Source organism: Periplaneta americana, chromosome 12 (genome assembly GCF_040183065.1).
Source record: "Periplaneta americana isolate PAMFEO1 chromosome 12, P.americana_PAMFEO1_priV1, whole genome shotgun sequence".
NCBI lineage: Eukaryota > Metazoa > Arthropoda > Insecta > Blattodea > Blattidae > Periplaneta > Periplaneta americana.
The window spans coordinates 178,878,317-178,896,119 of NC_091128.1; the positions used below are offsets into that span (position 1 = coordinate 178,878,317).

Genomic DNA, 17,803 nt, shown 5'->3' on the forward strand with positions numbered 1-17,803 from the left:
TTAAATATGGACTTAAAATTATAAAAAAATGACTATGTACGTTAAATATTGGTACATTTTAATCAAACTAAACAAAAAATATAATGGACGTACCTTATCTTCCAATGTAGTTTCAACAAAACACAATTTTTATTGTCTGTTACCATAACAATAGGTTACAAACATTTCTTTCAAGTGCTGAAAAGTGAATCTTCTTCTATTGTCTCTGAGGATAGATTTATACTGACTAAAAGAGCGTTCGACGTCACAAGAAGTAACTGGTACATAATTCAATTTCACAATGTCTGCTGGGGATAAGTCCAAGTTAATCTTCACTGTTGATTCACCACTCATCACAGCAACAACCTTTTGTAGTTCTTCATATCCAGGGTTTTTTGAAAGTACAGTGTCCACCTTAGCTCTTACTGCATCTGCAACTTTACCTCTACCACGATTCAGTTGTTCCACAGTACTATTTATAATTTCAAAACTTTCAGATAGTGAAAGGTGCCTATTTTGGAGACTTTTGAGCGTTTTTATGATGCATGAAAATGTATGCTGAATGTGAGCTAAGTCATTCTTCACACTTATGTCACAGGTAACTGTTTTCGCAGTATCAATTGAGACTGCATCTTCAGAGTCCAATGCAAGGAGAACATTGTTAATAGAGTCTATATGTTCGGCATAATATTCAACTGCTTCTAGCCATGTACCCCATCTAGTTAAAATTGGCTTTGGTGGCAATGGAATTTCAGGGTACATTTCTTTCAACACGTTAACTCTACTGGGAGCTTTGAGAAATACTTTTTTCACTGATGAAATCAACAAATCTACTTTAGGGAAATTGTCTCTGACCACTTCTGCCACACGATGAAATGCATGCGCCACACAAGTAAAATGAGTCAATTTAGGATATACAACAGATAATGCTTGTCCAGCTTTGACCATATAAGGGGCAGCATCGCTAATAAAGAATAACACATTATCGTACATAATACCCTTTGGCCACAGGATACCCATAGCTTCGTTGAACAGTTTAACTATAGTTTTGTTATTGCACTTTTCTAGAACATCACAATGTAAAAGAATTCGTTCAGAATATTGTTCACTTAACAAACCGATAACTACATTACCAACAAGTCTACCTTCTTTGTCGGGAGTCTCATCAATGGAAACCCAAATTGAACTATCTTTAATTTCATCTCTTATCTTCTGTATTGTCTCATCGTAGATGGATGGAGCATACGTCTTCCTAAGTGTTGACTCATCCGGGATTGTATGTTGAGTATATTTTTCAAGGAATTCCCTGAAGACCTTATTCTTTAGTTTGTAGAGAGGAATATCAGCAGAGATGAGAGAACGGCACAGGTCGATGTTAAACTCAGATCTTACATTCGATGTTGTTGGTTGTGTTAAAAACAATTGTCTCTGCTTGGAATTTAGTTGTTTGTTGGCCTGATGTTTACTAGTTGTAATGTGTTGTTGCACCAGGAACTTTTGTGTAGATGATACTGCACACTGACACAAATTACAAAATAATATTTTATTGTCAGTTGATAAACCATCTTCTTTAAATTCTGAAATGTAACTTGTTAGTTTTGATTTTAAATTGACTGAATGACGTACTTTTGGCATATTTACCGTCTTTATAGTATGATTTACAAAACTGAACCTATGTGTACTCTGACTGGCATTTAACTGTTGAGCTGCACAACTGAAGTCTGTTAAAAATTTTAAATTAAATTAATACAGTTTTGTAACTTACTTTCCCATTGTTGATAGGACTGCTAATTTTCAAATAACTCTGATGTTAAAGGGATTACTGAACATGTGTTTAAATCTCTATTGTTGAAATGTATTTTTAAAAGTTAATGGAATTTTGTTTTGTTTTATTGTTAAACCTAATATAATATGGACTGTTTTATATGAAATATGGAAAATATATGGAAATTAACGAAAATATGTACTAAACTCTAAAATATGGAAAAATATGGAAAATAAAAGTAGGATTTTTCAACCCTACACATTGTGAAACATAAAGATAATGCAAAATATAAATTATATTAGCTTTATAAGTAAATATGTATTTACATATAAATCCTTTCCCTGATGATTATGATTATCATATTATTATTATTATTACACCCCCTATTATTATTATTATTATTATTATTATTATTATTATTATTATTATTATTATTATTATTATTATTATTATTATTATTATTATTGGTACTAACTACGACATAACTATTAATATATGTTAAATAGGTATAGATTTACATAATTTTGTTAGTCAAGAAATTGCAGTTAATCAGTTTCCTATGTAGGTCCAGTAATAGCAAAGTAAAGTGTTCAATTTCTATTGCAGCACACCGTAAATAATATTGTTTTCGCTATATTGCGTTTTATAACACAGTTCACACGTTCACAAGCATTCGATATGTGTATCGTCTCATCAGCCTTAACTGCTAAAAGTCAGCAGCATTCTTTATTTCTTTGAAATCTCATCATGGCATACATCAAAATGGCTTCAAGGACTTCGTTCTGTATAGTGTCTGATGTGCTCTTAAACACTGTTGCTCTTTCCAAATGTTCCTTAAGAGTGCGTCTAATACAGAATTAAAATTGATGAGGCCAAGAAAAATACTAGCGTTTAAAGATGAGTTTTCATCTTCGTGACCTCTTAAAGCCAACTCAGAAGCTCCACAAAAACGCACGCACTTATCTGTTCTTGGTAACTTTATCATTGTGAAGTTCGACAGTCTCGTTGAATCCAATTGTGTCTGTATGTTTGTTTGACCCAAAATTGCTAATTTAACATTATTGTTGAGTATGCAGCTGAAGAATCGTGTTTTCATTTCTTTCATTCATGTGCTTCAAATCAATCATACCTACAGAACGATAATCAAAATTATTTAGTTACTATGCACAGTCCTAAATTCAAATAGAAAAATAAATAAAATTCATAAAACGTACTTATTTTTGTCAATGAATGTTCGCCGCCGAACAATAGGCAAGGAAAACAAAATACAGCGTCTTTTATGTTGCAGCCACATATTGTATTTTTCGTAAGTCCGAATGTTGAATTTTCTTGTCACTTCTCATTACTGTTCTTCGTCACTTATAATTTTAATTCCTGTGTACGTCTACCCATCTTCTTTATTTTTATCTTTTCGTGTAAATTTCTTACAGAAAATTACATATTTAAAAGATTTTGGACACTATTCATTGCAATATTTTTGATAGAACGGGCCAACAGCTACTGCAGACAGTTTGAGAACACATCTGAAAGTGCTCCTAACCCCGCCTACGCACACTGTACTGCCTCCCTGCCAAGCTCCAAAGCCTGCCAGTGAAACTCTACTACTGCGTATGCTCCAATGGAACAGTGTGCCGCAAGTGTCGAGCGGTAAACGTAAGTCCCAGGCGTCAACAAGACCAGTACACATGCAGTGTTATTTTTACATAGTATTATAATAAAGAATTATGTCGCTCACATAGTCTATGGCAGCTCATTGATATAACTTTAAAAACATGTGTTATTTGAAGAGGTGGTGCACCGCTCCTGTGCTCCTTAAGAGAAATCGCCACTGGTTGCAAGCAGTGTTCGTTAGACACTTGGGTTCAATCAAGCGTACTGTACCCATGCCTTTGGTTTTGTATTTGTGAGAGTATGATCTGAAATATGTGTGATTTTTATTAATAAATTTTAATAATAGATTGAAATAAATATGACGTATTTTCCAGTGGCTAAGCTAAGGTATAAATATTGGGTAGACTGAAAAAATCTGCTTATCTTGTATCTTTTTATAGAGCAGATGTTTATGGGCTTTTGTATCAAAATTTTTTGTGACATAGACCACAAGGAGATGATGACCACTCATTTTCACCCCCCAACAGAATGCAGATAAAGCAATGTAACCTGTTAGCCAAGGATATTTCTTATATCATGAAAATTGAAATTTTCTATTTTGTCTTCCTCCATCTGCTATTTTAACATGTAAATATTGTGTCGATCTTCTATCTTTGCGAGTTGATTTTGTTCATACGTCCAACTTGAGAATAAATATGGGAAATGCGTGTTATTATTCGGTTGAGAAGCTTTTGTCATCTAATCTGCTATCAAAAAAAATCTGAAAGTTAGAATTTATAAAACAGTTATATTACCGGTTGTTCTGTATGGTTGTGAAACTTGGACTCTCACTTTGAGAGAGGAACAGAGATTAAGGGTGTTTGAGAATAAGGTGCTTAGGAAAATATTTGAGGCTAAGAGGGATGAAGTTACAGAAGAATGGAGAAAGTTACACAACACAGAACTGCATGCATTGTATTCTTCACCTGACATAATTAGGAACATTAAATCCAGACGTTTGAGATGGGCAGGGCATGTAGCACGTATGGGCGAATCTAGAAATGCATATAGAGTGTTAGTTGGGAGACTGGAGGGAAAAAGACCTTTGGGGAGGCGGAGACGTAGATGGGAGGATAATATTAAAATGGATTTGAGGGAGGTGGGATATGATGATAGAGACTGGATTAATCTTGCACAGGATACAGGATAGGGACCGATGGGGGGCTTATGTGAGGGCGGCAATGAACCTGCGGGTTCCTTAAAAGCCATTTGTAAGTAAGTATTACTATTATTGTCGGCCTGGGCAGCGTAGTCGGTATAGCGCTGGTTTTCTGTACTTGAGGTTGCGGGTTCGATCCCGGTCCAGGTCGATGGCATTTAAGTGTGCTTAAATGCGACAGACTCATGTCAGTACTGGCAGGTAAAAGAACTCCTGTTGGACAAAATTCCGGCACATCGGCGACGCTAATATAACTTCGGCAGTTGCGAACGTCGTTAAATAAACCATAATTTAATTTTTACCTTTATTATTATTACTACTACTATGATTAGGAGTAATTTTATTTCCTGAATTGTAGGACAGAGTACTCACAGCAGCTGACAGAACTCTGGCCGTTTTCACGGGGTCAGAGCGGCCGGACAATGTGAGTTTGCCCACGTGTGACACGAGGTACAGAGCGCAGTCCAGGATGTCCTTCTCGAACTGGGCGAACTTCCAAACGCATGGACGCAGACGGTTGTAGCTGCCTCTCCAGATGAGGCCGGTGTCGGCCAGAATGTACTCCTGGCACAGGTCGTCACCCTCAAGGAACACCTGGTCCTCTGCAACAACCCATTTCACCTTCCTCAAACTTTCCCGCTATATCGATACTAATTTCATATGGATGTCTCATGTACTGAAATGTCTGCAACTGTATTTCTATGACGTCTTCAATTTGATTGGGAACGTCAGGGACTTGTTTTTACGTTCACGGCATCATAGATTTGTATGACAAGCCAAACGATTTAATATTTCTGGTACTTTGGAATGTCTCAGTTTCTCATTTAGTATTGTAATTTTTTTATTATATGTATTTTTTTTAATGTGTACTAGTTTGTCACGTGAACAAGAAAATAGTGAATAATTTCGAGGGAAAAATTGTTCCGGGGCCGGGTATCGAACCCGGGACCTTTGGTTTAACGTACCAACGCTCTACCAACTGAGCTACCCGGGAACTCTACCCGACACAGATCCAATTTTTCCCTCTATATCCACAGACCTCAAAGTGGGCTAACAACCGTCAAGCAACCAACTTCGAGTGCACACTAACTCCATGTGACTTAAATTGTGGTTTTTCTGTTAACGAACAGTGACGTGTATTAATACACAAGTTGGTTGCTTGACGGTTGTCAGCCCACTTTGAGGTCTGTGGATATAGAGGGAAAAATTGGATCGGTGTCGGGTAGAGTTCCTGGGTAGCTCAGTGGTAGAGCGTTGGTACGTTAAACCAAAGGTCCCGGGTTCGATACCCGGCTCCGGAACAATTTTTCCCTCGAAATTATTCAAATCAACTTTAAAGGGAGTTATACCTGAAATCTGGATTTGCATAATACACGTCACTGTTCCTTAACAGAAAACCACAATTTAAGTCACACGGAGTTAGTGTGCACTCAATGTTGGTTGCTTGACGGTTGTCAGCCCACTTTGAGGTCTGTGGATATAGAGGGAAAAATTGGATCGGTGTCGGGTAGAGTTCCTGGGTAGCTCAGTTGGTAGAGCGTTGGTACGTTAAACCAAAGGTCCCGGGTTCGATACCCGGCCCCGGAACAATTTTCCCCTCGAAATTATTCAAATCAACTTTACAAGGAATTATACCTGAAATCTTGATTTGCAAGAAAATAGTGAATTTACTTGTTAAAAATTCTAGCAGGTTTGGTCGAGGAAGTAGCTGGAATTTGGCCAGTTGGCCAGAAATTCATTCGCGGAATAACAACATCATAATGCCACTGTTCAACTAAAATTCCTGTACGGATATAAGTTTCAAAAATAAATGCTTTGTTGTAACATTCATTTCGCTGTTATAAATATTTAAAAAAATTAAATAAAGTTTGCTTATAATAATAACGTGCATGGCATTTATTTCTTGTTTTTAATATACGTCTGCATTCATTTGTTGTCAAAACAAAAGAATATCCAATTACGAATAAATTGAAACAAATGCAGGAAGCTGCAATTAAAAATTTAAGACGGGGTATAATTTTATTAATAACGAATTCCTCTGGAAAACCAGTTTTTGAAATCATGTCTGTCGCATAATTCATGTAAGAAAATTTGTAAAAATTCTTAAAATTCGTTAGGCTGATTTTAAGTAGACCAATATTTTGTGTTACTTTTTCCAAACAAGAATATATATACCAGTACGAGTTTTTTAGTTTTTTTTAATCCAATGCCACCAGGTTGTCTTTTCGACATTTCTGGTCTTCTCTCCTGGCCGTGGCTTAGTTGTAACCCACTTCTGAGGTTGGGGCGCCTGGAAGGCGGAGTTACATTACCCCGATGATGTGATAGGTGATTATGATAATGTGGTGCCAGGAGAGGTCTTAAATCTAAACTTTACCATGGACGAACACAGGAAAAATTCCTGTGCTCTAACCGAGAATCGAACCCGGGACCTCATGAACTATAGCCAGAAGCTCTGACCACTAGACCATGAGGCGGGTCCGAATTTTTTAGTAATTTAATTATATATCATGAGCATCATTTCTGGTTGATTGACTCCTGAATTCGCATAAACCGTCCAATAGTTTAAGAGAAATGTGAGACCTTCCATGTCCTGGAAAACTTCCAAGTTAATTTTTTCGACATCAAGTGAGATGACTAACACAATGCGAACTTATTCCTCATATTAAACTTACGTCTGCACCAGGGGTTGAACAGGATGTAGAACGGATCCTTGTGGCTGTAGCTGACAGCTCCGTCATTCTTCAGCTTCGTGTCTATGTCCATCTTCCACTGCCCAACAATGGCGTCAGCTGCCGGAGTGATCTGCAAACAGGAACAAGCTGAGCATGCCAGGTTGTATTGTTAAATAAAATGGCGGAAGAGCCATGTTTCCATGCTTACCTTGACCCGGATGACGTTCTCATTGCTGGACTCCAGCACTGCATTCCAGGCAGTGCCAGACTCTGCCCCCTTGGCCAGGAGGGGCACGGCGATCAGGGTGCCTTGCCCATAGTTGGGCTTCTCTGCGTCTGTGGACCATACACAGATGATTGTGTCATATTAGCTGAACGAAGGTGTGTGCCTGTAAGTCAACTGTACACGTTATGGCCGACAAATTCTCTCTAACAAGGACATGGCCTGCAGGCTTTATTTCCTTCCTGAAGAAGTCCTGCTGAGGATTTCATCACTCCTAAAAATCCACCATCCTGGCGGGATCCAACTGTATGCATCCGTATATACAAAGTGAACTATAAGTATTACTTTCAGGGAGTTATTCTTTGAGATATTTCGTACAAAAAGTTAAATTTAATTTTTTCCCGTTTTTGCTTCCATTTCGAAATAAAAATTGTTTTATATTAAAAATTTCATAGCGTGCCTTGGGAAAGCCATTGGTTTAATTCCCAAAATGCTTGGTCAATTAAAGAGAGCAGTATATTATGATGATAAATGATGGAATAGTACATTATGCAACGAGCCTATAATGGTAGTAATTAAGACGCGAGTATGTTTATGAAACGAGCGCAAGCGAGTTTCATAATTTTCATACGAGCGTCTTAATTACCATTATAGGCAAGTTTCATACGACTTTTTATGCTCGACCATATTTCTAACTTGAAATTATTCATAAGTATTCATGTTATTCTTATCTGACTGGGGAGCGGAACTGACCTTGTATCTCGTAAATTGTGAGATGTGCGCAGACGCGAAAGTATTGATTTTTTCCGAGAAACAAATGTCATTGACCTTGATATAATCTAGAGAATAAAATAAACATTAATCTTGATATAACCTGGAAATTGATTTAGACATTGAAAAACGAGATGACAAATTGAATTTATTTGAATATCATTTACAATTAACGCTAAATATTATGGTAACAGAACATAACCTTCTGCAACAGTATTGGATTTCCAGCCTCCGTGACGTTTCGCTAATTGTCTTTCGATTGCATATCCGAGAATAATCGATACTTGTGCTTTCACAATGGTGTTTTCTGATTGGTGGAACACCTGAACTTTAATGAATAGGTGTACTTTAATTAGGTCCATTAAAGAGCTACTATGAGGTGTATAATTACTACATTTCGGCATGGTCGAGTATAAAGAATTTTAGTTTTAGCTTTTGTACAAATGTAATACTGAAAAATTCCTTTGCAGAATGAAATGTTATATCTGTTCGGAACAAATTTCTGCGCATTTAAAAGACAAAACTAATTTTTTTTCAACCACATATTATCATAATACACTGACTGCTCCTTTAAATAATTGATTGAGCATATTGAGAATTAAATCAGTGACTTTCCCAAAACACGCTATGAAATGTTTCATATAAAACAATTTTTATCCCGAAAAGAAAGCAAAAACGAGAAAAATTCTATTAAACTTTCTCGTTTGAAATTTCTCATAGAATAACCCCCTGAAATTAGTAACACTACTTACAATTCACCCTGTATGTACGGACGCACGCTTCTGTAGGAACTGCACTGCACGAAAATGTTGGGGAAAACATTAGCTGCATCTCAGCCAGGCAGAACTGTACTACTTCAATGTAACATCACTCCAATTAACATTAATATACAACTATTGCATAGAATCTGAAATTTGTGTTGTTAATCCATCTGGCCTGCCCAATGATGGCTCCTGAAACAATTACTTGTAACACAAAGCGGGAAAACCCAAATTTCTTCTCCTTCTTCCTATCACGTATTAAGCTTAATGATCTGCTACAGTCTCCTTCCACCATTTCAGCAAACAGATCAAGGAACGTTTTCTCTCACGGACAGTGATATTACAGGGTGAACAATAAATATAGAATATTGTTAATAATTCTTAAATTTTATTTTTACAACGAAAGTTTTATGCAAAAGCTGTTAGAGGTAAACAGTACAATATGATACCAATGTTCCAAAGAAGTTAGTTGCTCAGGCATACAGAGTGGGACAATAAACTTCATTTTTTTTAAGGAGAGAGGATGGTATTTTTTTAACCTTTTTCCTATTTGGTGTAAAATATTAATTTTTTGTGTGTTGAGTGCTCATAGCTTTAGCAACTCAACCAAATATAAATATTTTGAAAAAAAAAAAAATTATTTGGGGGCCCAAATTTGAAAAAATATACTCAATGCAGGATTGTACTAAAACCGATAATTCTAAACCGTTTTTAGAGATAGATTCAAACAGTTTTTTGCAATGTATTCGCAAAAGAATGTTCTACAAACTGTCTGTAACAGAATTTTGATATTTGTCCCTACGTTTGTAAAATAAACAATTAAAATGCAATAACAATTTTCTGATTTCCTTCTTGAAAAGAAACGGACGTATTTTTAAAATGATATCAATTAACAAAATTCTGTTACAGAGAAAAGTTTCCCAATAGTCTAAAGAATGTGTGTTCTAAATTTCATGCATGTATCTTTAATAGTTCAGAAATTATATTCATGTTTGTCTGGCAATGTAGCAAAAAAAAAAAAATGAAGTTACTCAAAACCAATAAAAGGGGGCATGTGATTTAAAAATCAATAGCGCAGGAAGTTTAAAAATGACGTCTCAACATCCGATAAGGGCACAAATACCCACAAAAATTATGCAATGCATTCCACACATATCAAAGAGTATTTTAAAGAAAAAAAAATTTTTTTTTTTTTTTTGAAAATTTAATTTACCGGAAACAACAATAAAATTGGGCGAGTCATTTAAAAATCCATAACGCAGGAAGTTTAAAAATGGCGACTCAACATCCTATAAGGGCACAAATACCCACAAAATGTTATGCTATGCATTCCACACATATCACAGAATATTTTAAAGATTTTTTTTTATTTACACATTTTTTACCAAAAAATACCATCCTCTCCCCTTAAATGACACCCAATATTAAAATTTACATATTCCATATTTCCATTAAATTTTACGTATGTATGTGTAGAAATTTTACCCATTCACCAGTTTCATGTCTTAACTGTTTCTTAAACTTTTTTCGTGGACTTCAAACTTCAGATAAATAAGTAAAGAATGTAAAATCATGTTGATTAGCCCATAAAACTAAACAAAACACTACGACTAACCAAACTTGAAAATGAAAACCATTCACAGCCAAACAAAGCCCCAATCTATCATGGAAACAGTCTTTTGTCTTTCTCACAGCTACTTGGATCATATCTACAATGGACTGTTTCCGTGATGGGCTTGGACTTTGGCTGTGAGTGGTTCTCATTTTGAGCATCTGTTGTCAAGTTTGGTTAGTGATAGTGTTTTGTTTACTTTTATGGCCTACTCGACATGATTTTACATAATTATATCTCAAGTTTGAAGTCCATGAAACAAATTTAATGCATAGTTAAAAGACATAAAACTGGTAAATGATTAAAATAAAATTCCTACATATTCATACCAGTACGTAAAATTTAATGGAGATTCGGAATATGTAAATTTTAATACTGAGTACCATTTAAAAAAATTAATTTACTGTCGTACCTGTATACCTGAAGAACTAACTTTTTTTCGAACACTGGTATATTGTCTATATATATAATTTGAACTGGTAATGGAAATTACGGGAAAACGGCTGAACGGATTTTAATAAATGACCCCTCATTTTGAAGGTTGGAACCCGAAGTTTTTCAGAAAAATAGTAGTTTTCACTGAAATGTCAATTTTTCAACATAATTTTCCTATTTTCTAAAATCCATCTGTCGTCACTAATTGCATTACAGAATAAAATAAAACACATACTACAGTAAACAATATTACACGAAGGCCATGATCTGCAAGAATGCTGACATATTTAGAGCTCAAATTAATATGGTTATTAAAAACTTCAAGACTTACTAAAAATAATTTACAGGTCTGATTCTGCGGTGTGTAATTTTCTGAGTACAGCTGTGTATTGGATATTAAAAACTACAAAACTTGAAGTGGTTTGATGACATTATTACCATTAGAAATAAAATATTATTATAGTTAATACCATGATGTGACGATTTTTCATTAATTATACATATTAATGCTATATTGATGATATGAAAGTGAAACGTTTTGGGGTTATATAAGTAGATATAGAGAATATCTTAAATTAGATATTGATTTCTATAATTTACTGAGTGGCGGCTATATAATATATATATATATATATATATATATATATATATATATATATATATATATATATATATAGTATATGTTACTGAAAACTATAAAACTTACGTAAGATGATAATCCTGTTATTAAAAATCAAATATTTTTATAGTTACTAATCAAGTGGGGTTGGGTCTTTTTCATATATTTAATGGCGGTGTGGTGTAGATATTTATATGCGTCATTCTCTTCAGTATTGGCTCGAGAGAGCGCAAAAATTAGAGTTCCTAAGGAAAGACCAAAAGGTATTACTTACTGATAAAATAAAAGGCCTACAAGATTTTGTAGTCTCCCGATCATTTTAGCAAGATCTCTTAGCAGGATAAAATGATTTCAAGGTAGTTCACGAAACATGCAGCAGCTATACCAAGATGCTATGTCTATTGTTCGAAAGCATGGCAAACCTGACTTTTTTTTTTTAATTTTCACTTACAATCCGCAATGACCTGAAATAGCTATTGCTTTACTCTCACATGAAAAACCGACTGATCGTCCTGACATTGTTACTTGCGCTTTCGCGTTCAAACTAAAAAACTGAAGGAGTATAGGTTCAAGAAAAAGTATTTGGTATTCTTCATTGTAAATAAATCTGAAAAATGTTTATTTGAACGTCTAATGAACCTAGTTTGCAGCATTTGCTGCACAAGCCACTAGTATGGTTTATCTCCAACAGCTTTTGTATAAAACTTTTTTTTTGTAAAACTAAAATTTAAGAAGTTATTAGCAATATTCCATACTTATTGTTCGCACAAAGAGATTGGGCAATGAGTCACGGCAGCATAACCATCTGATGCAAAGGAAATGCTGTATCCCATAAGCTTATCCAAAGGCTGAAGGTGGCAACCCCACCACTGAACTTGCAAAGAGTTGTTCTTCTCACCGTTGACGGTGAAGATGAAGGACACGGCGTCCTTGTCGGCGTTGTAGGCCCTGCTGAGCGTGATGATTGCACTGAAGGCTTGCCCCCTCCGCACCACCAGCTGCGGGTCCTTCTCGCGCTCCATGACGTCATACTGCTCAGTGTGGTGCAGAGGTCCGTTCTCGGCCACCAGCAGGTCCACCTCCTTCACCGCCACCACCTCCTCCGCACCCTCGGCTGCTGCACAGACATACACAACACAAATTAGCTAACAGATCTGCAGGCACCTGGAGTTAGGTAGGAAGTGGAGACAAGCAGATATTACTACAGCTGTATGACCTGTTATTATTCGGTTGAGAAGCTTTTATCATCCAGTCTGCTGTCAAAAAATCTGAAAGTTAGAATTTATAGAACAGTTATATTACCGGTTGTTCTGTACGGTTGTGAAACTTGGACTCTCATTGTGAGACAGGAATATAGGTTAAGGGTGTTTGAGAATAAGGTGCTTAGGAAAATATTTGGGGCTAAGAGGGATGATTATTTTTATATATTTCTATTTACTGATGAGGAAGATAACATAATTTATCTAATATAAGTAGTATATTTGACTTCCAATCAAAAAGTTTGTATAAACAAGATAAATAATTATATTAACAAGATATTCTATTATCATAATTATACTATTATAAACAATTATTATAGTTACAGGAGAATGGAGAAAGTTACACAACGCAGAACTGCACGCATTGTATTCTTCACCTGACATAATTAGGAACATTAAATCCAGACGTTTGAGATGGACAGGGCATGTAGCACGTATGGAAGAATCCAGAAATGCATATAGAGTGTTAGTTGGGAGGCCGGAGGGAAAAAGACCTTTGGGGAGGCCGAGACGTAGATGGGAAGATAATATTAAAATGGATTTGAGGGAGATGGAATATGATAGGGATAGGGACCAATGGCGGGCTTATGTGAGGGCGGCAATGAACCTCCGGGTTCCTTAAAAGCCAGTAAGTAAGTAAGTATGACCAACCAAGTGTTTAAGGCACAGTCGCATTTGTCGCATTTTGCTACTCGACTTCTAAAAATGCAACAAACTTTGAATGGAAATGTGCAAAAATGCGACACCCACATTGGACTTCAGAAACGAAGATGGTAATGGAGAAAATGAAATTAGAGATCTGTATGAACTAATTAGTTCGGAGAATCTGAATTAAATGAAATGCTAATGGCATGGGCAATGTTCAAGAAGGCAATGAGTAGGGACCGGATTTTTATGTAATTACATAGGTTGGATAAAAAGTTATGGCAACACTGCTGTCACGTGACGATGGTGCGTTCGAGAGCTGCCAGCTGTGTGGACATGAACAAGGACTGTTAGATGAGTTAGTGCAGCCAGCGACGACAGTACTCTGTCAATCTACTGCAGTGTGTAGAACGTTGACTTTCATAGGGATAGTGCGAGCGCCCTAAGACCACATTTACAAAATAGAGCAAAGTTCCTGGATCAAAATTGAAGTGGCACGAGGTCGTAGTGCACAAGAATGTTTTCATGGACTGCGTCAAGGATGTGCCGATGCAGCGTTGCCATATCGCACATTGGCACGATGGGTTAAAGCGTTCTGGGAAGGCGGGGATGCCATTCAGGACAACCTCAGTACAGAACGACTCCGCGTGGAGGACAACACAGTTCAACTCCTTGCTTCCCTGTTGGATACTGATCGCTGAGGGACTGCGCGTGAGTTAGCAGCGGAAGTTGGAGTGTCACAAAACTGTGCTCCACATTCTGCAAGACATTCTGGGTTACCGCAAAATTACAGGGCGTTGGATACCCCACGAAATTTCCGAGGTTTAACAATGGCACCGCTATGCAGTTGCACAGGCTTTGTTGGGCCGGTACCAAAGGAAAGATGACGACTTTCTTGGACGAATCGTCGCTATAGACGAAACCTGGGGTCGCTCATACGAACCAACCAAACTTGAAACGTCAATCAAACGAATGGAAGCATCCAGGTTATTCTCGTCCGAATAAAGTGCGCCCTACACAAAGTGCTGTGAAGGAGATGTTCATTGTGGCGTATGACATTGATGGGGTAATACTGCACCACGCTGTACCTCCAAGGCAGACGGCAAAAGCGGACTACTACTGCAGGTTCCTGCAGCACCACCTTCGTCCAGCACTCAGGAGAAAACGACGACACTTGGTGATACAGAACCCCATCATTCTTCATGACAATGCAAGGAGTCACACCGCTGCTGCTGTCAAGGACCTCTTGCGCCGCTGGCAATGGGAGATTCTGGAACATCCTCCGTACTCACCCGACATGATCCATGCGATTACGATCTTTTCACCAAAGTGAAAGAACCACTGCGAGGGACCCGGTACAATACCAGAGATGAACTTATCCGTGCTATAGGGCGGTCAATACGGAACATCAACAAAGATGGACGCGCTGATGGTTTACGACGCCTTCCAAACATTTGGCAAAAGGTAATAAATAATGGGGGCGACTATATAGAAGGTACGTAAATGTTGTACCCCTGTGAATAAAGCCATGTCAGAAATATCGAACTGTTTCCATTACTTTTTATCCAACCTTAGTACATATTATATTCCTTTCAACCTAACCGTATGTAAATAACTAATCTTTGCGAATCTTGTAATTACCATTAATGTATTAAAATGTGATACTACATATTTTTACATATTTACCCCACATTAAATCGCTTGGTATTACATAAATCTACATATTTTGGGGTTTTATTCATTTTTACTTCTCCGGAAGGAAAAAAAAAAGCTTCTGCTGGGGAAGTTTACAATTTGAAATACACAGATGTAAAAAAGCCTTTTCAAATCTGTGAATTTCAAATTGTAAACTTTCCGAGGAGAAGTTTTTTTCCCCAGAGAAGTAAAAATGAATAAAAGTCTTTTTAGGTGTGACAAGTAACACTATTGCTTGACCTCTTTATTTTAAATATAGAAGCCCTAAGCTTATACGGAAATTATATTTTCCGAGCAATTAGAAAGTATGGTTCTCGGCTGCCATAATCCTACCCTTCTGAATGAGACAGGAATGTCACTTTTCAAACAACAGTTTTTAAATGCCTGTAGTTTGAGGTTTCAGTAGTACTTTGTTTGTTACAGGGAGCAGCTAAAATGCATGTGTCCCGTATCTCTTGAAATTCTCTTCTTATTTTCTCCTAATCCTGGATTCCAATGGACGAAGCTTTCACTACAGATGGAAAAATAGTAATGTGTCAAGTGTGTGGTAAAAATGTCGGGTGCTCTATGAAATCACAACTGGAGAGTCTTACCCATCCTATACCTGCCAGATATTGATATTAAATATTTTCATGATTTTACATATTTTGATACAAATTCAGTTTATTTTTCTTACATAAATATGTACATATTTCACACCTTGATATTACATAAAAATCCGGTCCCTAGTAATGAGCATTTCAAAGAGTTGGTGCAATTCATGTAAGTTAAGTGAACAAGTTCTTCTAATAGATTTATATAATTCCATCGCATACTGTAAATAGCGAGCAAGGATTTAGCTGCATGAATCCTGTAAAACTGTAATTAGAAACCGCCTTTCAGAAGTAAAAGAGTTAGCACTCTGCTAACAATAAATCTCGAAGGGCCTACTGTAAAGAATTTCAATGTTTAGAGTGCCCATAAAATAACGTATTTTAATGTGATGTAAATTCAGCAGTAATTTATTCTAAACATACCTACGTCTAATGATTTACTTACATAAGTATATCTAGAGTGTGATAAGATGGATTGAAAATAATAAAACTTCAAGAAACAAATTACATAATTTTTTGTTTCTGTAAACCTTATTAATTTTATCTTTCTGCACAATTATTTAGAATATTCCACAAGACTTTCGCAATTTGCACAAATATAATTGTTCATTTGTGCATTTTTGCGACAATTATTTATTTTCTAGCTTAAACCCTGGACCAAACTCTGCCAGCTGAATATAAATCACATAAACATAACCACATCGCACACTTTCTAATGGGCGATATAATCTCACAGCGAATTCCATATTGAGTATAATAATTAAGTTAATCTGAAATATATATTTATACAATATAGAGTGTAAACGGTATTCATTCATGGTGTTCTGCCCAAGGGCAGGTCTTTCACTGCAAACCCAGCATTCTCCAGTCTTTCCTATTTTCTGTCTTCCTCTTCGTCCCCCCATATGATCCATATATCTTAATGTCGTCTATCATCTGATATCTTCTTCTGCCCCGAACTCTTCTCCCGTTCACCATTCCTGGTAACAGGGATGCGTTCATGAACAAAAAAGTCTGGAGGCAGGTACGTGTATGTTTAGACATACGGGCATATCTGCAAGTAGATTGCTTGGTCTACAGCAGATAGATTGCGTTACAATTATAGGGAAAAACCTCAGTACTCGAAAAAACCTGTCCCAAACCACGATCCAGACACTTGAAGCTGTGAAACTCATCAGCGTTCAACTCTCTTCCCTTCCACCCACCGCGCATGTGTAAAAACAGACAGAATTTCGCGCTTTCTTGTGGCAGCGAGCTTTGACGTTCCTCGAATTATATGAGAAATTTCACACCCAAAAATACGCACATTTTTCGAGAAGCTGTACATGGTAATTACAAAAACTATACATTTTCTTGAAGAAGAATAATTCCCTGGGTGTTTAGAGGGCAGTAACCTGAACGCACGTTTCAGCGTCACATTGTTGACAAGTAACTCCATCTGTTAGCACAATCATAAAGCATCTAATAGATGCTACAGAGTTACCAACAACGAAAAAAAAAAAGACTATACGCCAGTCGCTTGTTTCATTCCAACCTTTGGATTGCAGCATGAAATGGATATTTACTCTTGTAACCATGGAAACATTTACTAAAGGTTCTACAGTTCTTCACAATCGGATGCAGGGCATCGTGAAGAGTTTGACTTCTGAAATGACCGGAATAAGCGAGGCCTGCGGGCGGCCTTCACCTGCAGACCTGCCGACTTTCTCTCCGCTCCGAGTGACCTTGCACGCACGCTGTTTCCGGCGATGCTCTTTGTTACAATATAATTTACTTCTCGAATTTGGGGATGACTGCGCTAAACACACGGATGTATCCCAGCTCACTGCTGCTCGGCTCGGCATTGTCCTTTATGCGCGTCATTTCCATGCAGTTTGTTCTTAGGACGAGATTTAGGACTTCAGTCAACCGGAATTCAAGCAGCTCTCTCTTCCCCTACGGTATGTCCTTTGCCTGCTCTGT

The 17,803-nt window shown here is 36.9% G+C and overlaps 1 protein-coding gene and 1 non-coding gene across 4 annotated transcripts in view; both read right to left on the reverse strand.

The window, feature by feature from the left end:
- LOC138711248 (annulin-like) overlaps window positions 1–17,803 on the reverse strand; it is a 153,003-nt gene that overhangs the window by 24,624 nt on the left and 110,576 nt on the right. For 2 of the 3 annotated variants that reach the window (XM_069842666.1, XM_069842664.1), the window contains exons 2-5: window positions 12,548–12,766; window positions 7,437–7,564; window positions 7,229–7,358; window positions 4,926–5,155 (exon numbers count right to left, since the gene is read on the reverse strand). In XM_069842666.1, the coding sequence (XP_069698767.1) occupies window positions 4,926–5,155; window positions 7,229–7,358; window positions 7,437–7,564; window positions 12,548–12,766 (707 nt within the window). The remainder of the gene's footprint in view (window positions 1–4,925; window positions 5,156–7,228; window positions 7,359–7,436; window positions 7,565–12,547; window positions 12,767–17,803) is intronic. The other variant, XM_069842665.1, reaches the window with a different exon arrangement.
- TRNAN-GUU (transfer RNA asparagine (anticodon GUU)) lies at window positions 5,475–5,547 on the reverse strand. Its single transcript has one exon. It is a non-coding gene; the product is annotated as a tRNA-Asn (tRNA).